Source organism: Gadus chalcogrammus, chromosome 6 (genome assembly GCF_026213295.1).
Source record: "Gadus chalcogrammus isolate NIFS_2021 chromosome 6, NIFS_Gcha_1.0, whole genome shotgun sequence".
Lineage (NCBI taxonomy): Eukaryota > Metazoa > Chordata > Actinopteri > Gadiformes > Gadidae > Gadus > Gadus chalcogrammus.
In genome coordinates, this window is record NC_079417.1 from 24,910,356 (window position 1) to 24,938,236 (window position 27,881).

Sequence of the window (27,881 nt, forward strand, 5' to 3'; positions counted from 1 at the left end):
TGATTTATGTTCTAATTATGCTTTAAATTTACATTAAGATAATATAAATATTATAACAGTATATAGTTATAACAATATTATAACAGAGTTATAACATTATTATTCTAACAATATAGAGTTATAACATTATTATTCTAACAGTAGAAAGTTATCACATTACAACAATACAGTAAACCCTGCTGAGATTTGATTCTTACTGTGGCTGCTACCTGCAGGGGGGGGGGGGGTCCAGGCTGCTACCTCAGGGGTGATGGGGGGCGGGGGGGGGGTCCAGGCTGCTACCTGCAGGGGGGGGGGGGGTCCAGGCTGCTACCTGCAGGGGGGGGGGGGTCCAGGCTGCTACCTCAGAGGTGATGGGGGGCGGGGGGGGGGTCCAGGCTGCTACCTCAGGGGGTGATGGGGGGGGGGGGGTCCAGGCTGCTACCTCAGGGGTGATGGGGGGCGGGGGGGGGTCCAGGCTGCTACCTCAGAGGTGATGGGGGGCGGGGGGGGGGTCCAGTCTGCTACCTCAGGGGGTGATGGGGGCGGGGGGTCCAGTCTGCTACCTCAGAGGTGATGGGGGGCGGGGGGGGGTCCAGGCTGCTACCTCAGAGGTGATGGGGGGCGGGGGGGGGTCCAGGCTGCTACCTCAGGGGGTGATGGGGGCGGGGGGTCCAGTCTGCTACCTCAGAGGTGATGGGGGGCGGGGGGTCCAGTCTGCTACCTCAGGGGTGATGGGGGGGGGGGGGGGTCCAGGCTGCTACCTCAGGGGTGATGGGGGGCGGGGGGTCCAGGCTGCTACCTCAGGGGGTGATGGGGGGCGGGGGGGGTCCAGTCTGCTACCTCAGGCGTGATGGGGGCGGGGGGTCCAGTCTGCTACCTCAGGCGTGATGGGGGGCGGGGGGGGTCCAGTCTGCTACCTCAGGCGTGATGGGGGCGGGGGGTCCAGTCTGCTACCTCAGGCGTGATGGGGGCGGGGGGTCCAGTCTGCTACCTCAGGGGGTGATGGGGGGCGGGGGGTCCAGTCTGCTACCTCAGGGGGTGATGGGGGGCGGGGGGGGGGTCCAGGCTGCTACCTCAGAGGGTGATGGGGGTCCAGTCTGCTACCTCAGGCGTGATGGGGGCGGGGGGTCCAGTCTGCTACCTCAGGGGGTGATGGGGGGCGGGGGGTCCAGTCTGCCCCCTGGGGGTCGCACCTCAACACTTGGTTGCACCGTGTCCGTCCCACGGGTCAGCGCTCAAAAGGGTAATAGTAGTTCACTGTAGTTTGATAAAAAGTTGTGGCCCAGCATGCTGCCCACATGCATGTGTCTCTCTCACACACACACACACACACACACACACACACACACACTACAGTCACACACACTACAGTCACACACACTACAGTCACACACTACAGTCCAGCAGGGGGCAGCATGCCCCTCTCTCTCAGGTGGGAGCTCAAAGTGTTGAAGATGCTGAGTTGCTGCGCAGGCTGCAGACCCAACAGCTGCTGTAGCACCTTTGTGGGGTTAGGACCTCTGCAATAACATGTAATGTATATTAGAATATAACACAACTGACAGCTGTAGTAATCCTCCCTGACAGCAATATATTTAAGCTAACCTGCAGGCTATATCCTGTTGATAATGTGGTGGTGGTACAGTGCTAGCTTAAGAGGCCCATTGGTACGGGCAGAATTCTAGCTGACATGTTGTTTGTAGCCATGGTAGTACCTGATGAAGCTACCGATGTAGACGTGGGTGAAGGTGGCCATCAGGTACTGACAGTCAAAGCGGTCCATGATCCCACCATGACCTGGGATGGTGTCGGCAAAGTCCTGCAAAGAGGAGCAACATCTCACCATCTAAACAGCTGCACAACACAGTAGGCGGGACCTCTAGATATGGAGAGGTACAGCCAGGGTGTCCGCGCATCCTTAAAAAGTCTTAAATTCATGTTTCTAAATTTAAGGCCTTGAAGTCTTAAATTCGTTCCAAATGTTATATGCTGGTCTTAAATACTGTAACTCAAGGTCTTAAATTTGTCGGGGCATTATTTTTCTCGTTGGACTTTTCAGGAAGGACATATAGAGAGGCTTCTTTCTTGCTAGCTGCATATATAAATGATTATCTGCGTGCTTGCTAGCTAGTCTGCGACAATGGGTAGGTGAATGAGCCTCATTGAGTGACACACATGCTATGCTTGGGTTATAATACAGCAGGATCCCCCCCACCATTGCGTGTTTTAGGTCTTAAATTTCATTCAAGGTGGTATTAAAAAGGTCTTAAAAAGTCTTAAATTTGACTTGCTGAAATCTGCAGATACCCTGGGTACAGCTTACACACTAGAAATAAATAAATGAGAGAGAACGAGAATGAGAGAGAGAAAGAACGAGAATGAGAGAAAGAGTGAGAATGAGGGCATACTTTTATTTTGAAGGCTCTTTTAAAACCGCTGGCGAAGAATCCACCAAACGGTCCAATGAGCGACCCAAAGGAAGACAGGAAGATGCTGTGGATCTGGAAGGGGTACAGCTGAACCGTCTCCTAAGGACACACACAAGAAGGGGACATCAAATACACGACATTATATCACCTAAATTCAGCACAATTCAAAGTCAGAGAGGGCTTCACAGACCCTAAGCCAGGGGTTGGCAACTGGCGGCCCGTGGGCCATAACCGGCCCGTGGGCCATAACTGGCCCACCGGCCCGTGGGCCATAACTGGCCCACCGGCCCGTGGGCCATAACTGGCCCACCGGCCCGTGGGCCATAACTGGCCCGCCAGACATAATATCTAGCCCACCATACATAATATCTAGCCCACCATACATAATATCTAGCCCACCATACATAATATCTAGCCCGCCAGATTATTCTGAAGTTATGATTTTTTATTTATTTATTTTTGGGAATATCGGATATCTATATCTGTTAGCTTAAATGTAAAGAGCCGGATACAGTGAACTTTTTATCTTTCACAACCGTTTTTGAATAAAATTTTATCAAATCCTGCTACTATTCCCGGAAGGTTAGAGACACACTCGTCACGGCGCGGGCTTTCTTGGTTCCCTGGAGAAGGCGGGGCTGCGCACAGAGTCTAGACCTCTTTAGAATAATTTGCAAATTCCCGAATGTTTTTATTTTTTTATCAATGAAGAGACCCGCATGCAAGAATGAGTTCTCGTCTGTAGGCTACAAACGCGATTAACTATTTACAAGTGCAAAAACGCCAACATATTCTTTATTTTGCTGACCACTTTTGGGTTAGGGACGGGTTAGGGTTTTTAACCCGACAAAAGCCTTGTAAGGACAGTTCCTCTGCATCTCTCTCGTAGATCGCACCATCTTTCAACGTCTTTGATTAATACGACTACATGACCATCTTGTCTCACATATCAGCAGCTCGCGGATTTCACTTTCTCTCCAGTTAGAACTGCTCATGATGATATCGCTGCGTTGTCTCTTTGGAGACAATGCAGCAACACCTCTACCCAACGTGATCAGGTATGACATTTACGTGATTAGGGCATACACTTGTTTATATGTACATCTTTTAAGAGTCATCTAGTGCTTGGTAGGCATATGACTAAGCCAGCTGACGAGCCTGCGTGCAGTTCCAGATGCGAGGCCAAACTTTGTTGCAGACCCTTGCCCTAAGCTCTCTAAAAGGACAAGGAAAACGGCAAGAGGGAGGAAACCTGGAGTAGGAAAACACAATATAGATCCCTCCTTCCAGGGGAGGTTATGAAACGGGTAGCATGGTATACCATAACCCAGCCCTACCTTCCCAAGCGCGTTCTGCACCACGGCCGGGAGTGTGTACTCCTGCAGGATGAAGAGCTCTGAGGGCTCACACTCCACGGTGAAGCGGTACGTCTCGCTGTTGTAGCCCACCGGACAGACAAAGTACTGGAACTGAGCCAGGAGGTAGGCCAGCTGCAACACAACACCCCAGAGATACTGTTATATACCAGTTTTAACCAGTTATAGTCACACAACACCCCAAGAGACCTGTTATACCAGTTTTAACCAGTTATAGTCACACAACACTCCAAGAGACCTGTTATATACCAGTTATAACCAGTTATAGTCACACAACACCCCAAGAGACCTGTTATATACCAGTTATAGTCACACAACACCCCAAGAGACCTGTTATATACCAGTTATAGTCACACAACACCCCAAGAGACCTGTTATACCAGTTTTAACCAGTTATAGTCACACAACACTCCAAGAGACCTGTTATATACCAGTTATAACCAGTTATGGTCACACAACACCCCAAGAGGCCTGCTATATACCAGTTTAGTCACACCCGAAGAGCGCCGTTATACACCAGTTATAGTCATTAGTCATTTACAGCCACTACTTATCGCTAACCACTCACATCTATAACCAGTCAGAAACTAGTTCAAACCAGTCACAAACAACCTTAGCCTCACCTCACTGATTGTACGTATTACAGACCAAGCCCCTGTGATAGTACTAGTCGTCCTAATGTAGAACTGGACTGCAGGACTCAACTCACCAAGAACCCGAAGACCACCGTGGAGAAGAAACCTCCGATGAACCCCTCCCATGTCTTCTTAGGGGAGAGCTACACACACACACACACACACACACACACACACACACACACACACACACACACACACACACACACACACACACACACACACACACACACACACACACACACACACACACACACACACACACACACACACACTTAGTACTGTATACAGTAGTGGTCATTGAAGTCCTCCATATTTCATGTTATATCGTCTGACCTTTATCAGTGGAGTCCTTCCAAAGAAAAAGCCAAACAGGTAGGCCATGATGTCGTTGCAGATCACGATGGAGATGGGAACGATGAACCTAGAAAAGAGACACACTCAGCAAAACATGGACACTGTGTGTGGAGTAGTTGCAGTGGAGACAGGTGGGTGAGGCATGTGCGGGAGAGTTACCAGATCATCCCTTCAAAGAGGTTTTGAATGACCAGATGGGACTGAGTGACAACGATCAACAGGGTCACATGGGTCCAGGCAAACTGAAAAACAAACAAGAAAACACAAACATCAACAACCTCATAAACATACACAATAGCCTGGCTATTGCCGGACCAAGCTCAATCGCAGATTGCACGTTGGTCTGGGGGTGATCAACGGGCCTAGTTCAACTGACTCCAGTGTTTCCCCTAGAATTTTTTTTAGGCCCGGTGGTAAGAGCTGATAATGTGATTTGTTATAAATTTTTCACGGGATGCTAGAGTATTTGTTGGTTATTTCCATATAAAACACTTGCTTAGCCATCAGAAGTTGGTTAAGTTATGGACATATAAAGAACGAGGCTTGTGTTTCGCGGGGGCGATAAAAATGTCCATGGTAACGGTGGGCTGAACCAATCAGACGTCGCATTTACGCGATCGGTTCGTGGTATAGTTCTTCTGCCGGAGAATAAACAGTGTTTTTCTAAAAACAAAGTTGATTTAATATAAACTAATTTCATGTACAGGAGCATAAAGCACCAATACATATTGAGATAGCTGGTGGTGAGCTTGGATGGTTATGATATTATGGCTAATAATAATAATAAAAATAAAAAAAAGATTTTTCTTTTTCATTTTTTTTTTTTTTTCGGCCGGTTGTTGGCCTGGCGGGGGCGCTCGTTGGCCTGGCGGCCCGCCAGGCCTGAACAATGGTAGGGGAAACACTGGACTCTGTACGCAATTGGCTGCTTGCCGTTGCTTCCCTGTCGTCATTGTGTTACACAAGCCAATAGCCCGCAAGGGGGAGGAGCCAGCTTGGTGATTGGCTCCCGCAAAAACAAATGGATTGCTCTTCTCCGGACCCTTCTGCAGGGCGAATTCAAATCGCCGGCAGAACGGGCTGGGGGTACCCAGTCTAATAACCCAAGGTTTCTTAAAAACACCAGAAGAAACCCCAGGGATATACCAGCCTACCTACCACCCACTCACCGCTACAAGGGCTGGAGTCCCTAGTTAGCATAAAACCAGATACGCTTACCATCTGGGTTACCATGCTGAATAGAGACCATATACAAATTGTGAGGGTTACTATAGAGATTACAGTCCATGTCTAACTACAGGCAGTCACATGGTGATCCAACCACAGGCTGTTAGTGTGATGATAAAGAGGGATGTACTAGGTTTCCCTCTGCATGTTTCCATGCAGAGGGAAACCTAGTAATACAGGGTGACCAGGTTATGATAGTTATTCAGTGGAGGGATTAACATACTCATTAAAACATTTGTATACAGTGCCACTATGTTGACTCTGGTAACTATGACACACGGCACAAGCTAGGAAGTGAGAAAACTGGAAGTGACGTGGACTCTCCAACCCATGACCCTTACATTTCTCCACTTCAGTGATGGGGCTTAAGGTATGTTGTTGTGCTGATGTGCGACCTGGTACATGACACATTGATAAATGCAGTGATGGCTGAATGAAAGACTATACGCCCCTGGCCAGTGTCCCTCCGTTATTGTCTGTGACTGTTTGTTCCCGGCAGATGTGTAATATACCAATCTAAAGCGAGGGGTGGAAGGCGCAATCGATGAACACGTCCCTCTGGGGGGGGGGGGGGGGGGGTGTCTAACGCCGAGCACCTCTTTCTAGCCCTGGTTTAGCATTGTTGTTAGGGCAGCCAGTCAGTGAACACTGCCGGACCCACCAGGATGGACAGGGTGAACAGCTTATGACTCATTATTAGTCGTCTGTCGTCCAACCTGAATGATGTCTCCTAGTCAATCCAAAAGTTTGTTAAAAGGTGCCTTATTGTATGGCTAATTATGTAAACATCAAACATGCTCTTGTTTATGCATTTGCTTGTGTTACCGTGTGAGGTAATGAATATCCAACGTTTTGATAACATGGGATAAAGATCTAGTTAACTGGGTGTCGTCACCGGGTTTTATCTAAGGGTAAACTGGTATTATATCACCAGGCTTCTGTGTTTACAGTTTACGTTTTCAAATTTTAACGGATTCTGGCGGTAACATGTAACAATTAGCATTCCCGTATGCATCTAAATGTACTGCATTAAAGACAACAGGTAATGTAGTGTTATAGTGTTACTATTGGGATACAGACCATGTAAAACTGCAGGCGGTAATGTTTCTTCACTAAACTCAGCACAAACATGCAGAAACCTGTGGGAGAGATCAGAACATGCAGTCAGTGGTTTAGATTAAGAATAATAGTGCATCCAGAAAAACATATCGACAACTTAAACTTTAAACACTGTAATACTAACTTACAAAAGACCATGGATTATTAATTGTAATGAGTTATTCTGAAAATATAGAGCTGTAAAGGTAAACATATTGGTTACTGTACCACTGATCTCCTCTGCTTACACTGTTTAAACAAAGCCCCCATTTCTGTCAGCACATTACAATGATCTAAAGTAAAGTCACAGTGTATGCCAACGTTCCTTCTTTTTCATATCTGACATCCCGCATCCAATGTTCCAAAGCGGCAAGGCTTTTCTGCTTACAATCTATGTTTTCAAATCTGCAGACACTGTGGACTCTGTGAGCTCCTCTCACCTGCCAGGTAGAGCGCGAATGAGATGAAGCGGTGGTAGCGGGAAAGGAACTGCAGTGGCTCCTCCCTCTGCACCAGGGCCCCGAAGTAGTCCGCCAGCGTCTCACCGTAGAAGAAGTAGTTCACACACACAAGGAAGTACCTGGGAGAGAACACTCAGGTTAGGGTTATATAGTTCAGCCCTTCATTGAGTCCTAAGGTGAGGTCTAGGTTTACATAAATCAGCCCTTCATTGAGTCCTAAGGTGAAGTCTAGGTTTATATAGATCAGCCCTTCATTGAGTCCTAAGGTGAGGTCTAGGTTTAAATAGATCTGCCCTTCATTGAGTCCTAAGGTGAGGTCTAGGTTTATATAGATCTGCCCATCATTGAGTCCTAAAGTGAGGTCTAGGTTAACATAGATCAGCTCTTCACTTGAGGATGAAGGTGAGGACTAGGCTTACATAAATCAGCTCTTAACTAAGAGGAGGACAAGGTTTATATGGATCAGCTCTTAATTTAGGGTGAGGAATAGGTTTATATAGATCAGCCCTTCACTTAAGGGGAGGACTAGGATTATATCGTCAGTTCTTCACTTAAGGGGAGGACTAGGTTTATAGAGATCAGCCCTTCATTTAAGGCAGGGATGGGCAACTGGCGGCCCGCGGGCCGCATGCGGCCCGCATCCTCACTCAGTGCGGCCCGCATCCTCACTCAGTCAGGCCCACACATAATAATAATAATAAAAAAAAAGAATAATAATAATTTATCGAGTTACAGAAAACTCGGTCAAGAAAGATGAGAAGAATTCATAGAATTCGAAGGCAAACCCATGCGTCTAGTTTGCTTAGAAGCAATATCAGTCATTAAAGATATCCACTTAAGTCGCCACTACAACTACTACAACTGCTTGTTGGGTTTGAGTTCATTGAGTTGTTGCACTTAATGTTAGGCCACTGTTTTTCAGTTTTTTGACTTCATTGAATGATGATGTATGTGAGCCCTTTGCACTGATAAAAATACTGACCATTCATGTGGCTGTTTGAGCATGGAAAACATGAAATGAATGTATGTCGGTTCAATTAACATACCGTACATAGGTTATGATTCTGGATGATTTTTTAGGTAGTGGCCATCCCCAAAATGCACCAGAATACAGGAAATCATATCTACCAAATTCAAAATTGTGTAGCTTCTCTCGGCTCACGTTTAGTTGAAGTGTGCAGTCATGTGGCCCTCCGATGGTTATGATGAAAAATGTGGCCCTCTTTATCATGAAAGTTGCCCATCCCTGATTTAAGGGGAGATCTAGGTTTACATACATCAGCCATTCAATTTAGGTGAGGACTAAGTTTAAAATATTAGCTCTTCACTATGAGCGGAGGTTGAGGACAAGGTTTTTACAGATTTTTTTCTTCAGTTACGGCTGAAGGTTAAGAATAGGATTATATAGCTTGGTATGTCGTTAAAAAGGTTTAAACTAAGTTTAGTCAAAACTAAAGGTTAGCATTAGCATGTAGGTTGTTAAAGGTTTATAAAGGTTAGTGTGGAGTTAACAAGCTCTTCATTCACATGTTTATCAGGGTTTAATTTAGTAAAGACTAAAGGTTAGTATGCTTGGCAATGGTCTTTGCTCAGGGTGTGTTGGGGAGGGGGGGGGGGCATCTTCCAGTCACTGTTAATGGGTATGGGCTAATAAGATAAGTTGACACACACACACACACACACACACACACACACACACACACACACACACACACACACACACACACACACACACACACACACACACACACACACACACACACACACACACACACACACACACACACGTAAGCGAGTGTTAGCCAGGTGTCTCTGGTCTCCTGTGCAGCATGTTAGGCAGCGCTAGACTCCTTTATCTAGTCTCCTTTATAGCATGTTAGCCAGTGCTAGACTGCTTTATCTAGTCTCCTATATAGCATGTTAGCCAGGTATGTCTGGTATCCTAAGGAGCATAGTAGCCAGTGTTAGCCAGGTATCTCTGGTATCCTAAGGGGCATGGTAGCCAGTGTTAGCCAGGTATCTCTGGTATCCTAAGGAACAGCCAGTGTTAGCCGGTGTTAGCCTCACCAGCTGAGCGTCCTGAACCAGGGCAGCTCGTAGGAGCGGTACACCCGGTAGCCGATGGTGATGATCTCCTGGAAACACTTTATCTGCACCGTCATCACCTGAATGAAACCATGAGAGGTGAAAACATGAAGCAATGAACGCATAGACAGTGAAAACATGAAGGAGTATATAGATAAGGTGAACAAATAAAACATCCAGAAACCTCCAAGCACACATTTCTATATATAAGATATATATAAGAAAAATGGGCTAACTGCTCCAACTTTATTGGCCAATATTTCTCAAATGGAACTAAATAAAACAAATTCTCTTCGATGATTTTTGTAAGGCTTGGTCTAAAGATTTTCTGTGGCGATTTTGGTGAATCTTTGATTATTATTGTAGCCTGTGAATCATCTTTACCATGTTTAGCTTTAATATGAAATTGTGGGAAAAGTAAACAAGGGTTTTATAAATGCATCTGATCTAGAGATTAATATTCTGAAAGAATTTTGAATTCAGGTCAATCTGGTGAGGAGAAATAAGCCTAATTCATGTTTTTTTACAATAGCGCCACCTTTGGGTGCAGTACCACAAGTTTGGGTTTTTGGGTAGTGGGGGTTATTGGTAACCATACCTGAGTATAGGCTGCAGTATGACTTTTACAGAATTTGAGGGCAAAAAAACAAAACGGTACAGAAAACAATAATAATAACCTAATAAACACATACAATAACTATTACCTTAACTATTACAAGCAATGGGTAATTGATAACATGGACCACTAGGATGAGGGCGATGGGACTAGGTAGTTAATGTTTGTAAGGAAAATAATGAGGATGCCAATGGAAATTAAGGGAGGCAATGAAGGATAATAAGGGAGGCAATGAAGGAGATCATTAGGGTAATAATGAGGTAATGTAGACTATACTGACCACTAGGATGAGGGTGATGGGACCAAGGTAGATGATGAGGAAGAAACCAGAAATCATGGCCAGAGAAAGAACTCCCCGGATCCAGTAATTCTTCCATCTGATAAAGAGAAAGCTAGAAGTTAAGTTCCAAGACATCCGACTGAATCTCAAATTCAAGTTTCAGTTTAGGTACTGAAATGTACATAAATCTATTAATTATAAGCATCAACCAATGTGACAGGGTGCCATCTTCCCCCCTTTCCATATGAGGAAGGGAGGGCTGTCTGTCTGTGTTACGGTTGCTCCACCCCTTAAGCATTTAAATCCCAAATTTACTAGACCCCCGTACCACCATGGCTCTCATTTGCATACCATACAGACAAGGCGTTTGGTCCAGCCCAACTACCCTAGAGCTCTGTGATTAGGTGCCATGCTACCAAAACACCATGATATGTTTGGAAGAAGAAGATTCAATGTAACTGGGTACAAAACAAACAATACTCCCACTGTACCAAGGATCCACTAACTATTATCTCTAATCAACTCTTACCAATTACAAACGCAAGTTACTACTATAACTGGAGTTAACTGAGATAAATAAGTATGACTCAAGATTGTTATCTAAAGGCTTTAGATTAATATCTAAAGTCTGAAGTGAACAGGTCATCTAACTTTCGTTCACTTCAAATATTTGAGGGTAGTGCGTGTGTGTGTGTGTGTACCTGGGTGGTAGGCCCTCCAGGGCCTTGTTGAGACAGTGTGGGGTGTTCTCGGAGGGGGGGGCCACATCAGGGGTTGCATCCTTAGACTCCGCCTCCCCTGGACAGGCCAGCCGGTCCTCTCCGTCAGCCTCCTAACACACACACACACACACACACACACACACACACACACACACACACACACACACACACACACACACACACACACACACACACACACACACACACACACACACACACACACACACAGTATGTGTGTAATCATGGATCTGTTTCATACAATCTGGCCCAATCAAGGCATTATTAAAATTGTCACACCCTTGTACTGCAAAGTGCTTGAGGCAGATCAGTTTAATTTGTCATGGGGCAGATTCAAGTCAAGCGTAGAGGCGTGCCATTATCCTGGGAGGAAACCTGCTAGACTAGCACAACTAGCCAGTTGACTGAGACCCAAACGCCGCTCACAGGAGACAGTACAGACTGTCAAAATACACATACCAACACAATACGTGTAGGTTCTAGTGCCACCACTTTGTACAGCTGATAAGTTAACAAAAAATATTATTTATAAGAATGAGCCTCCTTCGTGAGCTTTGCGCAGCTGAATAGGGCTGCTGGCCTACGCTCCTTTATTTTGTTATATTTTATAACATCTGTCATAATGGTGGTATTTGGGGAGAAAAATATTTTCTGAGGTGGTATGCAGTATAAAAAGTTTGATAACCAGGATGCAACAATACTACTGCTCTTCCGAGGCATCAGAAAATGGCCTAAATGAATTATCAACAACAAACAGTCCCAAGATGGATTTGATGTATAAGCCATATACCAACACTAAACACATAGACCTATACACTATAAAAAGACTACCACAACTATAGTATAGCATCTGCCAGGGTCGGATTAAACATATTACAACGGTCTACATCTGATATATTTTTTAAAGACAGCAGTTGCGGTTATTGGCGATAACTAAATAAAGTTGAATCAACTCACTTAAAACTTTGAGGCAACATATATTCAACTTTGAGACCGTCAAGATAGTCAATAATTTTAATTTTAATAAAAAACAATGACTACAGCCATGCTACTGGGTTTGAAACGATGTGAATCAACCCTCAAATGCTGCCTGGATGCTTGGCGTTGTTCAGCATATCTCAGCAGTGTTTCCCCTAAAAAATTTTTTAGGCCCGGTGGTAAGAGCTGATAGTGTGATTTGTTATACATTTTTTCACGGGATGCTAGAGTATTTGTTGGTTATTTCCATATAAAACACTTGCTTAGCCATCAGAAGTTGGTTAAGTTATGGACATATAAAGAACGAGGCTAGTGTTTCGCGGGGGCGGTAAAAATGTCCATGGTAACGGCGGGCTGAACCAATCAGACGTCGCATTTACGCGATCGGTTCGTGGTATAGTTCTTCTGCCGGAGAATAAACAGTGTTTTCCTAAAAACAAAGTTGATTTAATATAAACTAATTTCATGTACAGGAGCATAAAGCACCAATACATATTGAGATAGCTGGTGGTGAGCTTGGATGGTTATGATATTATGGCTAATAATAAAAAATAAAAATAAAAACATTTTTTTTTTTTTTTTCCTCTTTTTCTTTTTTTTGGCCGGTTGTTGGCCTGGCGGGGGCGCTCGTTGGCCTGGCGGCCCGCCAGGCCTGAACAATGGTAGGGGAAACACTGCTCAGCACACGCTCCATCTTTTTCTGCGGAGGCCTCTTCAGCATGCTCTGCATGAGTAGTCACCTCTCGCCACGGCATTCTGTATTTGCAATGTAGCAGGTGATCGCAATTCTCCGGTGTAACATTGGTGCCTGAACTGAGCAGCAATCACACACACACACAACACTCTTTCCAACAGTTAATGTTGCCAAGACAACAATGTCAACGATAAGGATAGAGCCACGTTAAAACCACATTCCTCTGGGGATAGGATCACTCTGAATGATCTCTATCTACTGTGTGTGTGTGTGTGTGTGTGTGTGTGTGTGTGTGTGTGTGTGTGTGTGTGTGTGTGTGTGTGTGTGTGTGTGTGTGTGTGTGTGTGTGTGTGTGTGTGTGTGTGTGTGTGTGTGTGTGTGTATGTATGTATACACACACACATACACACACGTGGGTTGCGAGGGTATTTTGAGTGGGTCGCAGAACACATGCCAAACATATATGCTTTAGAAAGAAACCCATGAATTAACTCATGTTTCAAAATGAATCAATGTTTTAATGGCTTATTTCACTGAATTTAGTCCCAATTGTTGTAGGTTTTGTACGCTCAGTGTTTTTAACAGCACATGAAGACATTGTTGATTACTGCAATATTGGTAAAGAAATACTGTATTTATTTTTGGGACGTGACTTGACAGAACCACAACACTATAGAATACCAACACTGTACCATACATTTGCTACTATAACTGGGGTTGCGAGAGGGTCAGCTTTGTCTGTGTCTACTGGTGTACACAGGTGGGTAAGTTAAGAGTCCTTATCATGTTTTAATGAGGTAAAAGAGTCCTCATCTAAACACAGCAGACAAATCTTGGCTCGAGAATACACACAAGCGAGTCCAGACTGTCCAAAGGTTGCTCTTTAGCTTAATGACTGAGCCACAAGCTGCTACTACCCGCACTTTGACTTTTAAAGGCAGCTCGGTTAACCATTGGCTGTTGGAAGTGGAGCTAGTGCAGGCTTCATAGTAGCAGCCAGAGCTAACAAGCTTCATAGTACCCTCCACAGCTAATTAGCCACATGTAACATAGTAGCATTAATAAGCTAACTAGCTAAATGCATCATAGAAGCAGTCAGAGCTAAGTAGATACATTAATCATAGTAGCAGACAGAGCTAAATTGCTACATGCATCATAGTAGCAGCCACAGCTTACTAAATACATGCATCAAAGTAGTAGCCACAGCTTACTAGAGAAATGCCTATTGGTAGCAGCCAGAGCTAACTAGCTACATGCATTATAGAAGCAGTCCGAGCTAACTAGCCTCATGAATCAAAGTAGTCTCTCTCCTCTTTAACAACAAGTACTACATTTGCATTAGGGAAATTATTGTGTTTGCATTAGGTGGTATACTGAGCTCATTCTGTGGAATCAACCAAAGACAAAAAGCTCCAGATGATATTGGAAAATAAACTGATTGTGCAAATATATTTGACAATATAATGCCAATTTATGGCATTCCCCTCGTGCAGTGTTGTTAGTACCATAATTAATAACATGGTTTTTAATCACCATTAGTATTTGCACCATTATAATAGACTATTATTCACACTGCAACCTGGACTACCCAAACAACTACAACCACACCTCTCGCTTCACCTTACATGGCTCAGCATTCACTGGCTAACCCCTACCTGCTCCCAAATAACCCATCGTTGTACTGTCTAACCCCTACCTGCTCCCTAATGACCCGTCTCTGTACTATCTGCCCGGACCTGCTTCTTAATGAACTGGATTAGAGCATACTGTCTAATCCCTACCAGTACCTAATAACAAGACTCTGTACTGTTTAACCCATACCTGTCCCTTAATGACCCTTGTCTGTATGCATAAACTCCTACCTGCTCTTAAAAGAGCAATTCATTAAGACAGTTTCATTTTTAAATCAGTTTAGTCTTAATGTATGCAGATGTGTGGAATGAGCATTGTTGTTGGATCCTAGGTGGAAGATAATGCTATTTTCTTATACATAAGCAGCTACACAAGTTGAATGTATGTTCCACACGTGAAGTGTTACCAGCTAGTAAACCCACAGGTGAGCTCCAGTAACCCGGGGTTACCTTGTCGCTGATGTTGTCGCTGTTGTCGGTGTCGCCGCCTCCACCTCGCCGCCTCAGATCCGTCATGTTCACCTGCTTATGTTCACCTGTTTAGATTCAGAAACATGTTACTGTTCACCTGTTTCTGGACATTCCCATTAAGGTCAATAAACCCGTTAATATTAATATCGATAGACCTGTTCACGTTAAGGTTAGTTGACCCGTTATTGGTTCTCACTCGGAGCTGGACGACGGCTGAAGAGACCTTTTAATCCCTTTTAAACTCCCGGTGCGGTGAGCGTCTCCCCGGTCGAGCAGGTCCCGGTGAAGACCCGGAGGTCTGGTTAAGGCTGAGACCCGGTAATGCCGGGAGTCTAGACGGGGTCTTGATAAGTCTGTGCTGAGGCTTTTTATTGGTGAATACCTGCGGGTTTTGGGACTAGGACCTGGAGCTACCAGCCGTTTCCACTGCGTTTGTTTATTACAGCAGCGGCTCTTCCTGCTGCTTCTGCTGCGGTCAACAGGCATCCAATCAACTCCCTGCTCTCTCCGTATCTTCGGTCCAATCCCAGCCAACCGCAGACTCTGAAGGGATCCACCCCAACCAATCCGCAGCTTGGACGGAGGAGCGCTGCAGTAGCCTACTGAGCATCGGCGGTGAAGGGAGACTGCTAATAATATTAATTATATAATTAACTTGGTTTTGTGCCACAGACCGATGACAGCGACAGACGAAATGGACGGTGAAGGGTGAATTTAGTTACCTAACGGCTCACTGCATGTAACGAGGGCCGGCTGCGTTCTCCCCACACATTAACACACAGAGACGGATGGAGAATGAGGTTCATTCTCTGTGGCCTTGCTGTTTGTTGAAAAAACTAGGCCAACACAAAGCTGTTCATCATTCAACTTTTCATTGAATGGTTCAAATGTAACTGTGGACTCATTCCCTATCCTAGCAGAAATCATTGTACAATAATACATTGCAGAATTGATTATTTATTATACCTCAGTACTAATTGTAGACAAATTGTAGCACCTTACATCAGTTGAGATAATAGATTAATTTAGGGCCAATATTCCCAAGTTTTTCTGAGAATGAAAGTACAATCAGACACAATATCAGACATGGGTGGTAAACAGCAATTATTTATTGAAATTAAAATAATAACCAATCTATTGCATTATTTTAACGTATTGTTAGGGTTTTATTTTCCCATTAGACAAATATACAAGAAACATTCATTGCACCAGATACTGTTGTGGTGCTCCTTTTAAGATAATGCCTCAAACGAAATAAAATCATCATTATATGACCAGAGAGCAACCAGGAACATTATGGCTGCTCAGACATGCAACAAGTAACTCATCTTAAAAAAACAATCAAAAATCAATTATAATTGCATAAATACTTTGTACAGTTCATTTTCGCTGTGTCGAATTGCACCCTCCCTCCTAAATAATGGCGCGTAACATAAAACTGCATTTCATAAAAACATGATTTGTTTTGTACACGTGAAGGTGCGGAGGAGGTGGAGACGGGCGCACGGTGCTTAACAGGAGCTAGTGTACAGTACATACATGAGAGAGCATGAAGAATCACAATTATTAGTATTAAGAGTGCATATATACGGCAGGTTTAGTGTGTGTGAGTGTGTATGTGTGTTAGGAACTACATACAAAGGAGAAAAAAAAAGTATATTTCTTTTAACCAAGAAAGCAGCAGTAAGGTCTACCCACAGCGCCCCCTTGGGGTTAGAGATGCGTTAATATCTTCATACCATACCATGTCATATCTCGGGGTTGTAGTTATACAGAGAGTGTATTCATATATAGGGTTAGTTATATTCTTTATAGTTATTATCGTCCAACATGATTTATTACAGACCACTACAGTGTCATCACTTTATGACACTTTTATACACGACAGAGAGAGAAAGCCAGAAAGAGCAAGAAAAAAAGAGAAAGACAAAGAGAGAGTGAGAGAGGCAGAGTCACAGAGAGACAGAGAGTGAAAGAGCACATATAGTGTATGGTGATAGTGTAGAATACATCACAGACCTAATATAGTGGTGAATGCATTTCATGGAACATTGCATGATAAGAATGTGTCAAATGATAACTTCATGTCAAATGACAGAGATTAGGTAGGAGTGATGTGTGGCGGTCTGTTTGGCAGAACAACGATTGGACACTGTGGGCAACACAAAAAACAAAAACAAACAGATTTTTTAACAACCAAAATGATGAAATAGTAAAAAAATATAAAGACATGAAGTCATTGCATAACTAGAGCCACGAGTACAAACATTTAGAATATTTACATTCCCCCAGGAGGTGTTCGCCTGCTTGCTAAGTGACTAGCCGTTAGCGGCTCGTTATCAATTTGTTATGTTTTTAAGCCAGAAGAAGTTAGCCAGAAAGCTAAGCGCTATGTTACAGCTAGTAGCTCTTTCTGTTTCTCCTTTGATCCCTTGCTCATGGGCGGTTAGTGTGTGTGTGTGTGTGTGTGTGTGTGTGTGTGTGTGTGTGTGTGTGTGTGTGTGTGTGTGTGTGTGTGTGTGTGTGTGTGTGTGTGTGTGTGTGTGTGTGTACCCTATAGGAAGAAAGAGGCCTTCCAACCTGGTCTCACATCTTCAGACTTGCTCTTCTTTTGTTGACACATTTTCCTCTTCAGTCTTGTTACTCATGCCACATGGTTGATAGGATGGGAGCAGTGAAGGGTAGCGTTGGACTGGTGTGTGTGTGTGTGTGTGTGTGTGTGTGTGTGTGTGTGTGTGTGTGTGTGTGTGTGTGTGTGTGTGTGTGTGTGTGTGTGTGTGTGTGTGTGTGTGTGTTATGTGCGTTATGTGCGCTTGTGAGTTAGTTCTGCAGGGTCTGGTAACAGGTCTGACACACTCTCACTGGAGACGAGATCTTCAGCCGGCGGATCTCAGACTGGAAACGACTGCATCTGTAATCACATGATATCATCAAATGACCATCACATGACATCATCACATCATACCATCACATGACCATCACGTGACCATCATCATACCATCACATGAACATCATCATACCATCACATGACAATCACGTGACATAATCATAGCATCATAATACCATCACATGACATCATCATACCATCACATAAAAATCACATATCATAAAATTGCATGACCATCACGTCCTCACATCATACATATATACTAGTGCTGTCAAGCGAAAATATTTAATCGCGAATTATCGCATTAATGTCATAGTTAACTCGCGATTAGTTGCCATTTTTTTCTATTCTAAATATCCCTTGATTTCGTGCTGCTAGCCTTTTAGTGAGATCAATATCCCAGGCTTTTATTTGTTGCAATCACTGAACTTTCGAACAAAACTCTTGCTCAGCAAAGATGGGAAATACTTTAACATTTATTATTTAAACCAGGATGAATATTCCTACCGTACGTAGGCCTATACACATCACCAGGCTATCAATAACGGCCACACACACACACACACACACACACACACACACACACACACACACACACACACACACACACACACACACACACACACACACACACACACACACACACACACACACACACACACACACACACGGTGGCGGAGTGGTAATCAGGAGAGTCGGGAGAATTCCCGGTGGGCCGTTAACGTTTCGGGGCTGTCGGGCTGATTACTGCGGGATAACAATGTTGCGTTTATAAAAGTTCCTTGCAGTGCCGTACGGCAACCTGAGCTGTGCATCCGCAACCTCTCACTCACTCAACACCTGCAACACTAACAAACCGTCAACGTCGCAACCAAGTCGATTTTGTCTAGAGGGGAAGAACTGAGCGGCCCCTCCCGAAGTGGTACAGCCCAGGTGGGCCTTGAACTGCGATTGGTCAGAAAGACGTAACGGCATTGAACTCTCGTGCAGGCTTGAACAGAGTGACACACAAACACACGCACACACACACACACACACTTTTAAGTGCGGCCAGCTCGGCCACATCGCTCGCTATTGCCCGAGGGGACGGGATGTATCGATGCCGTCAGCTTACGCGGACCCGGGGGCGGACCACACGTGCATGCTGGCGACCTGCTGGACGCAGGGAACGTCTGGTAGTCCGACACGGGGAGAGGACCCGTCCGGAGCGAGACACCGGAACCTACCCCCGACACCCCGGAGACCCTCACGGCCTCCGAGCAGCCAGACCCACCGGAAGACCCGGAGAGCTCCCCCCTCACTGAGTTCTCGGACTTCTTACCAGAGGGGGGGGAAGGCTCGTCCCGACCTGGCCAGTTCGCCACCGCCCAGCTCCAGGATGAGGCCCTCAAGCACGCCTGGAGCCACGTCCTGGTTCACGACGGGCAGGCCCGAGACTCGGTGAGTCACACACCACATCCGCACTTCAGCACCAGGGGGGGTCTGTTGTATCGAGTAGCCTCCGGGGAGGGGGGAGTGAGGGAACAGCTAGTGGTGCCCCGTCCATATGTTAGCAAGGGGCTTTTTATGGCCCACACCCACCTCCTGGGGGCCCACCTGGGCATGGACAAGACCCGAGAGCGGGTCCTAGCCAGGTTCTATTGGCCGGGCGTTAAGCGGATGTTGAGCGCCACTGCCAGGGGTGCCCCGAGTGCCAGCGGGTAGCCCCCCGGCCCACCGCTAGAAACCCCCTCATTCCCATGCCCATCATTGAGACCCCCTTTGACCGCTTAGCCTTGGACATCGTGGGGCCCCTTCCCAAGACCAGCCGGGGCCACCGCTATATCCTGGTGCTAGTCGACTACGCCACCCGGTACCCCGAGGCCCTTCCCCTGCGCGCCTCCACCGCCAAGGCAGTCGCCCGTGAGCTTATGCTCCTCTTCAGCCGGGTAGGGATAGCAAAGGAGGTGCTCACTGATCAGGGGTCATGTTTCATGTCACGGGTGATGAAGGAGGTCCTCGGGCTCCTGCAGGTGAAGCAGCTCCGGACCTCGGTCTACCACCCCCAGACGGACGGCCTGGTCGAGCGTTTCAACAAGACACTGAAGCAGATGCTCAAGAAGGCCATGCAAGCCGACGGGAAGAACTGGGACCAATTCCTACCCCACGTACTGTTATAGGTCCCCCAGGCGTCCACCGGGTTCTCCCCCTTTGAGCTGCTGTACGGGCGGAGACCTCGCGGGATCCTGGACATCGCAAAGGAGGCCTGGGAGAGCCAGCCGTCCCCCCACCGCACCACCGTGGTTCACGTGGAGGCGTGTGGCCCATCGTCCGGGGGCACCTCCAACGAGCGCAGCAGGCCCAGGCGAGAGTCTATAACCGAGGAGCCCAGCTGAGGACCTTTCAGCCAGGAGACCTGGTCCTGGTCCCCACGGCGGAGTGCCGGTTCCTGGCCAAGTGGCAGGGACCCTACGAGGTGGTGGAACGCGTGGGGGAGGCGGAAGCCGACACAGCTGTACCACATTAATATTCTGAAGCAGTGGAGGGGGGGGAGCAGACACCCGCTGACCCCGCTCCCTTGTCCCTGGCGGCCCGGCGGGAGATCCCGGAGGTCCCGGTGGGAGAGGACCTCAGCCCGGCCCAGAGGCACGACCTGGACGAGATCATCCTGCAGCATCGGGACGTGTTCGCCGACCTGCCGGGGAGGACTGCAGTCACCCACCACGACATCCGGATGGCGCCAGGCGTAAGGGTAAGGGTTCCGCCCTACAGGATCCCAGAGGCCCGGAGGGAGGCCATACGTACCGAGGTACGCCGGATGCTGCAGCTCGGGGTGATAGAGGAGTCACGTAGCGCCTGGTGCAGCCCGGTGGTCCTTGTGCCCAAGCCAGACGGTACCTTTCGGTTCTGTAATGACTTCAGGCGGCTGAACGAGGCGTCGGAGTTCGACGCCTACCCCATGCCCCGGGTCGATGAACTAATCGAGCGCCTGGGCCCGGCGGGGTACCTGTCGACCCTGGACCTGACCAAGGGGTACTGGCAGGTGCCGTTGACCCGAGCGGCCCGGGAAAAGACGGCGTTCTCCACCCCGGGGGGACTTTACCAGTACACCGTCCTCCCTTTCGGGGTACACGGCGCCCCGGCCACCTTCCAGCGTATGATGGACCAGCTCCTGAGGCCCCACCAGGATTACGCAGCGGCCTATATTGATGACATCATCATTTACAGCCCCAGCTGGGATATCCACATCCGCCAGCTAAGGGCCGTGCTGGGAGAACTACGGAAGGCGGGCCTCACCGCTAACCCGGCCAAATGTCGCCTCGGGAGAGAGGAGACAACGTACCTGGGGTACCGGGTCGGGAGGGGAACAGTGCGGCCGCAGGAAGGCAAGGTAGCCGCCATACGGGCCTGGCCTCAGCCCCGCACCAAGAAGCAGGTAAAGGCGTTCTTGGGACTGGTAGGCTACCATCAGCGCTTCATTCCCGGGTACGCCACGCTGGCCAGCCCCATGAACGACCTGACCCGTAAGGCCTTGCCAGACCGGGTCACCTGGTCGGAGGCGGCGGACCAGGCTTTCAAGACGCTCCGGGAGGCCCTGTGTTCTGAACCTGTACTAATCACCCCTGACTTTAATCTCCCCGTGATTGTACACACAGATGCCTCGGAGGTGGGACTCGGGGGGGGTCTTGTCCCAGATCCGGGCCGGAGAGGAGCACCCCATAACCTACGTCAGCCGGAAGCTCCTCCCCAACGAACGCAACTACTCCACCGTGGAGAAGGAGGCCCTGGCCATCAAATGGTGCCTCGAGAAGTTGCGTTATTACCTCCTGGGGAGGGAGTTCACTTTGGTCACCGACCACGCCCCCCTGAAGTGGATGGCGGGGGCCAAGAATACGAACGCCCAGGTGACACGGTGGTTCCTGGCTCTCCAGGATTTCCGGTTCCGGGTGGACCACCGACCGGGCCGAGAGCATGCCAACGCCGACGCCCTGTCACGTCGGGATGCCTGCCTAGGGGGGTTCCCCAGAGACCAGGGGCTTGAGCAAACAGGGGGGGAGTGTGGCATCCCGCCCCTGAAACCTCGGCCTGGACGGGCCCGAGGGACCGTGAAGGACGGGGTATACCACCCCCACCCATTTTTGATTTGTATTTCTATCACATGTTTTCTATCACATGACATCATCACATCATACCATCCCATGACAATCACATAACCATCACATGACATCATCACATCATACCATCCCATGACAATCACATAACCATCACATGACATCATCACATCATACCATCACATGACCATCAAATGACATCATTACTTCATACCATCATATGACCATCACATCATACCATCATAAGACCCTCACATGACCATCACATGACCCATTAGCAAATCAGCTCACCAAGGAGTAGCTACTTTTATTGTACTCTGGCAAAGCAAATGTAATTGTGTTGAAGCGCTAAAAAAAGGGTATATCCATATATAAAATGGATATTAATATCCGGTATATATTATTTTTATTCCAATGACATCAAATGCAATACAAAGATCAAACAGTGGGATGGATATTCATGATGTCTATAACATAATTGAGAACGCAAAGTAAAGCATATTTCTCTGTCTCATTTGACAACAACCTTGCTAGAGAGGGAGAGGGACTAAACAAGGGCTACAGTTACCCCTATGGGGTATAAGACACTGAAAGACAGACTTACTTGTGGCAGAAGAGCTGTCCACAGTTTCTGCAGTGATGCCGTCTCTCTGTGAGGGAGAAGCGGACACTGCAGCCGGAGCAGCTATCCCCCACCTCGTCCTTCACCCAGTGGTCCGCTGCCGACCGGCCCGGCTGCTCGCTCACCGACCAGCTGAACACACGCCCCCGGCCGTCCCCCACCATCACCTTACTGTGGTCCCTAGAGAGAGAGAGAGAGAGAGAGAGAGAGAGAGAGAGAGAGAGACAGAGAGAGAGAGAGAGAGAGAGACAGAGAGAGAGACAGAGAGAGAGAGAGAGAGAGAGAGAGAGAGAGAGAGAGAGAGAGAGAGAGAGAGAGAGAGAGAGAGAGAGAGAGAGAGAGAGAGAGAGAGAGAGAGAGAGAAAGAGAGAGAGAGAAAGAGAGAGAGAGAAAGAGAGAGAGAATATGAATTGAAATACAAAGTTGTAAATAGGAACTGAGGAGGAGACGAGGAGAAGTAGGAAGGAGTAGGGAAATTAGGAATTGGAGGAGGCGATGAGTAGGAGGTGTGGAGGAGCTTGTTTGGAAGAGGTGGAGGGGAGGAGGAGCTGGTAGTTAGAAGGAGGAGCTGGTCGTTAGGAGGAGATTGGGAGGAGGAGCTGGTAGTTAAGAGGAGGAGGAGCTGGTAGTTAGAAGGAGGAGCTGGTCGTTAGGAGGAGATTGGGAGGAGGAGCTGGTAGTTAAGAGGAGGAGGAGCTGGTGGTTAGGAGGAGGAGGAGCTGGTGGTTAGGAGGAGGAGGAGCTGGTCGTTAGGAGGAGATTGGGAGGAGGAGCTGGTAGTTAGAAGGAGGAGCTGGTCGTTAGGAGGAGATTGGGAGGAGGAGCTGGTAGTTAAGAGGAGGAGGAGCTGGTGGTTAGGAGGAGATGGGGAGGAGGAGCTGGTAGTTAAGAGGAGGAGGAGCTGGTGGTTAGGAGGAGATTGGGAGGAGGAGCTGGTAGTTAAGAGGAGGAGGAGCCGTTAGTTAGGAGGAGATTGGGAGGAGGAGCTGGTAGTTAGAAGGAGGAGCCGTTAGTTAGGAGGAGATTGGGAGGAGGAGCTGGTAGTTAAGAGGAGGAGGAGCCGTTAGTTAGGAGGAGATTGGGAGGAGGAGCTGGTAGTTAAGAGGAGGAGGAGCCGTTAGTTAGGAGGAGATGGGGAGGAGGAGCTGGTAGTTAAGAGGAGGAGGAGCCGTTAGTTAGGAGGAGATTGGGAGGAGGAGCTGGTAGTTAAGAGGAGGAGGAGCCGTTAGTTAGGAGGAGATGGGGAGGAGGAGCTGGTAGTTAAGAGGAGGAGGAGCCGTTAGTTAGGAGGAGATGGGGAGGAGGAGCTGGTAGTTAAGAGGAGGAGGAGCCGTTAGTTAGGAGGAGATTGGGAGGAGGAGCTGGTAGTTAAGAGGAGGAGGAGCCGTTAGTTAGGAGGAGATGGGGAGGAGGAGCTGGTAGTTAAGAGGAGGAGGAGCCGTTAGTTAGGAGGAGATGGGGAGGAGGAGCTGGTAGTTAGAAGGAGGAGCTGGTAGTTAGGAGGAGATGGGGAGGAGGAGCTGGTAGTTAAGAGGAGGAGGAGCCGTTAGTTAGGAGGAGATGGGGAGGAGGAGCTGGTAGTTAAGAGGAGGAGGAGCCGTTAGTTAGGAGGAGATGGGGAGGAGGAGCTGGTAGTTAAGAGGAGGAGGAGCTGGTGGTTAGGAGGAGATGGGGAGGAGGAGCTGGTAGTTAAGAGGAGGAGGAGCTGGTGGTTAGGAGGAGATTGGGAGGAGGAGCTGGTAGTTAAGAGGAGGAGGAGCCGTTAGTTAGGAGGAGATGGGGAGGAGGAGCGGGAGGTTAGAGGAGGAGGAGCCGTTAGTTAGGAGGAGATGGGGAGGAGGAGCTGGTAGTTAAGAGGAGGAGGAGCTGGTGGTTAAGAGGAGGAGGAGCTGGTGGTTAGGAGGAGATGGGGAGGAGGAGCTGGTAGTTAAGAGGAGGAGGAGCTGGTGGTTAGGAGGAGATGGGGAGGAGGAGCTGGTAGTTAAGAGGAGGAGGAGCTGGTGGTTAGGAGGAGATGGGGAGGAGGCAGAAGTGTTTACTTGGAGATGGCCAGTGCAGTGATTTCCGCCGGCGTTCCGTTGTCCTTGCGTTCAAATGCCGTGTGCATGGTGAGTTTGCTACGAAACACCAGCTGCCTCTCCCATCTGTACCCTGCTCATACACAAATTTACACACACATACCCACGTGGTTAAGAATGTTATTTGAATAAAGTCAATTCGAACAGTCGGGTATTTCTTTTATATCTGTATCTCTAGATCATCTTTATATCTGTCTGTATCAGGGTAGGCTGATCCAGGTGTGTCTGTTTCCAGGAAGGCTGATACAGGTGTGTTATTCTCCAGGTAGGTCTGATACAGGTGTGTCTGTCTCTAGGTAGGTCTGATACAGGTGTGTTATTCTCCAGGTAGGTCTGATACAGGTGTGTCTGTCTCTAGGTAGGTCTGATACAGGAGTGTCTGTCTCCAGGTAGGTGTGATACAGGTGTGTTATTCTCCAGGTAGGTCTGATACAGGTGTACATCAGGTTAGAGTCTTACAGGTGATGTGAGATGACTCACCTGTCCTCAGCTGGCTGTAGGGTCGAGCTTCCCCAGCTCCAGGCTGGGGGGCCGTTTGTGGAACAGACCCTGAGGGGGGCTGGGAGGGGGCTGGCTGGGCTGGCTGCTTGGGCCCCCCTGGGTGCTGCCCCCCCCCTGGGTGCTGCCCCCCCCCTGGGGGTTGGGGCCCCCCAGGTGGCCTGCCAGGTCTGCTCTGGCCCTCAGAGTAGTTGATGAAGACGAAGCCATCCTTCTCGTCGGTGCTGAGGGTGTCTGACCAGTGGCGGGAGTCATCTGAACCGCTGTCCAGAGACCAGGAAGGACCGCTGCGGACTCCAGGACCTGGGGGGCAACTGGATGGTTAGGCTGATAGCTCTATCTTCATAGCTCTATGTCCAGGATACCTGTGGTGCCTGAGGGCTAGTCTGATAGCTCTATCTTCATAGCTCTATGTGTCCAGGATACCTGTGGTGTTTGATGGTCAGTCTGACCCCTCAAATATCTTCTCTCCCTCTCTCTATATATACCACCCTATATCTCTGTGTACCTTTAGGTCTGTGAACAGCGCTGCCTGGGTGGCTGTCTCCTGCGTTAGAGGCACTGGGAGGAGTCTTAGGCTCCGGGTTGAGACTGGGCTCATCGCCGTCCGACTCACTGCTCTCCTCCTCCCCTTGGTGGGTCACAGCCCCCTCAGCTGGAGGAACAGAGTGAAACAGTAAAGAGACAGTAAAGCAGTACATTTGGAGGGTCGTGGTATTCTACCAGCTCTCGTCATGGTTAGATTAGACCAGTTGGTTATAAGTTGTAGAGTTATCGATTTCTCGCGATTTAACCAGTTTTCTGGTATATTAGAGAGATCTGGCAAGTTTAATCAGTTTGTTGATATAATAATGATTATTGATCCGTCTATATTATTTTGATACATTATTGATTATAGATCATCTCCATCAGAACTCACCAATTTTCTCTTCCGGACAGCAGTCTGGGACGTCCGCTTCCACGGGCTCTGGTGCAGGGGTTTCTGGGACTTGGAGGAATTCCATTCTCCAGAACTACAAGTAGAGCAGGAGTAGTTCAGATTCTAAACAATATACAGCAGACGTCCTGAACAAACCACTGTTTGTCCTGTGAGTGACTCCTTGAGGACAATTTAAAGCCTATTAGTTGAATGTTACAAGCCAGGATGTTCTCAACCAAGTTGGACGGGATTGTAATAGATGGAATGTTTTTGATACTGTGTTGTTACTATATCAATGCACTCGGTCAAACAAGCTCAGGAATATAGACAGAAAGTGCTTCTATGATGAGTAACTTTAAAGGGGACATATAATGAAAACTTTTCCTGGGATTTGGGGTGTTGTTTTGGGTCTCTGGTGCTCCCACACCGATACAAACTTTGAAAAAAGTCTGTACATGATTTTTTGAGTGAGATATGCATTTCTGAAAGTACCCCGCCTACAGTTACCAAACAAGCGAGTCAGTTTCGGCGCCCCCTCCTACGTAGGAAGGGGACACAGTTGAATATTACCTCCAACTTACTCCCCTCCAATCAGAGCATTGTTAAGATTTTGTGGAACAGCGGAAGAGCAGCTCCGGCGGGGGGAACTCAGCTCCCCCTGCCGGACCTGCCGGACTGCCGCCAAAGTATCGGCGGCAATCCGATGGAGGAGACATGGAGGGGGATGTACTCCCGGAGCTGAGCTGCCAGACTACCGGCGAGCTACCCCCGCCTGACTTTTCAGCTCCCGGAGGACACCCGCCGGAGCAGCCGGAAAGCTTTGGCGGCAGTTCAGCTTCCGGAGTACACCGCCGGAGCTGCCGGACTGCCGCCGAAGCTTCGGCCGCAGCCGGATGGCCTCGACGCCGTCCCTTCTCCTCCATGCTGTGGTTCAGTCTGACAGCTGCTCATTGGTCAATGGGCAGCAGCTCATTTGCATCAAAGCTAAAGACACCAGAAACACCGCATTCTGAAGGGACTGAATCAGAGGAGAATAGCGGTAGGCGAGATTTTTTTCTTCCTAAAAGCTATTTCCAGCAAACAGCTTCAAAAACATGTTTTCTCGAACTCAAATACTATGTTCACTTGTTGGGAAAACACCATAATATGTCTCCTTTAAATACATAGACTAAGTAAGAATTAGCCAAATAACAGTCAGCTATACGTATAACAGTTTGATGTTATCATGGTATATAACATTGTTTACAAGGTTATGTCTAAAACAGCATTCCTTAAACTATGGGACCCATAATGGGATAAGATCCAAGGTGAGGTCGTTTGCGGCCCGACAATGCACAGAATGTCCATTTTACTGTCTATTGAGCACACTAGAATTTGTGATTCTGTGCGCTTGTGTCCAACGGTCTGCACAAAAATTATCGGTTTGGTCAGGGGAGGATGAAAAGTAGTGTAATCCCAGGTCTAAGTGATCACAGCGTGCCGTAGTGTAAACAGTCGGTTACCCTGACGACGCCGTCGGAGTGCCCAGTAACGATGACGTTCTGCGTGTCCCACTCATTCATCTCCGACACGCAGCAGCAGAGGATGTTCTGGCTGCGGCCCGTGAAGGTGTTGGCGCTGGAGATGGGGCTGCCGTTGATGCTCCACACGTGGATGTAGGTCCCCGCGCACGAAACAATGTCCCCCTGTAGACAGACGGGCAGACACACAGGGGGTAGGGTTAACA

General features: G+C 47.9%; 2 protein-coding genes across 6 annotated transcripts in view; both read right to left on the reverse strand.

Annotated features, from left to right (window-relative positions):
* Positions 1-1,208: 1,208 nt before the first annotated feature.
* On the reverse strand, positions 1,209-15,524 carry cds1 (CDP-diacylglycerol synthase (phosphatidate cytidylyltransferase) 1). 3 transcript variants are annotated; one of them, XM_056591708.1, is made up of 14 exons: positions 15,284-15,524; positions 15,040-15,125; positions 11,248-11,378; positions 10,547-10,643; positions 9,633-9,730; positions 7,545-7,684; positions 7,087-7,145; positions 4,939-5,021; positions 4,759-4,846; positions 4,497-4,565; positions 3,749-3,901; positions 2,391-2,510; positions 1,698-1,801; positions 1,209-1,502 (listed from the first exon to the last, which is right to left on the reverse strand). In XM_056591708.1, exons 2-14 carry the CDS (start codon positions 15,103-15,105, stop codon positions 1,376-1,378), a joined length of 1,335 nt encoding a protein of 444 aa, XP_056447683.1. In that variant the 5' UTR covers positions 15,106-15,125; positions 15,284-15,524; the 3' UTR covers positions 1,209-1,375. The 3 variants fall into 3 exon arrangements, with proteins under 3 accessions (XP_056447683.1, XP_056447682.1, XP_056447681.1); XM_056591707.1 differs by having other exon boundaries at positions 15,257-15,524; XM_056591706.1 differs by having other exon boundaries at positions 15,216-15,524.
* Positions 15,525-15,993: 469 nt separating this feature from the next.
* The window catches only part of wdfy3 (WD repeat and FYVE domain containing 3), an 86,615-nt gene continuing 74,727 nt past the window's right edge, over positions 15,994-27,881 (reverse strand). For 2 of the 3 annotated variants that reach the window (XM_056591690.1, XM_056591688.1), the window contains 7 exons: positions 27,658-27,840; positions 26,156-26,249; positions 25,745-25,891; positions 25,219-25,539; positions 24,700-24,811; positions 22,643-22,840; positions 15,994-17,971 (listed from right to left, as the gene is read on the reverse strand). In XM_056591690.1, coding sequence (XP_056447665.1) covers positions 17,881-17,971; positions 22,643-22,840; positions 24,700-24,811; positions 25,219-25,539; positions 25,745-25,891; positions 26,156-26,249; positions 27,658-27,840 — 1,146 coding nt within the window. In that variant the 3' untranslated portion in view covers positions 15,994-17,880. The remainder of the gene's footprint in view (positions 17,972-22,642; positions 22,841-24,699; positions 24,812-25,218; positions 25,540-25,744; positions 25,892-26,155; positions 26,250-27,657; positions 27,841-27,881) is intronic. The other variant, XR_008895854.1, reaches the window with a different exon arrangement.

Coding starts and splice junctions, on each gene's coding strand:
- cds1 (XM_056591708.1), bottom strand. CDS start 15,105: ATGACGGATCTGAGGCGGCGAGGTGGAGGCGGCGACACCGACAACAGC. Junction 10,644..11,247: donor CTGGAGGGCCTACCACCCAG/GTACACACACAC, acceptor TCTCTTTATCAG/ATGGAAGAATTACTGGATCC. Junction 7,146..7,544: donor ATTCGCGCTCTACCTGGCAG/GTGAGAGGAGCT, acceptor TCTCTCCCACAG/GTTTCTGCATGTTTGTGCTG.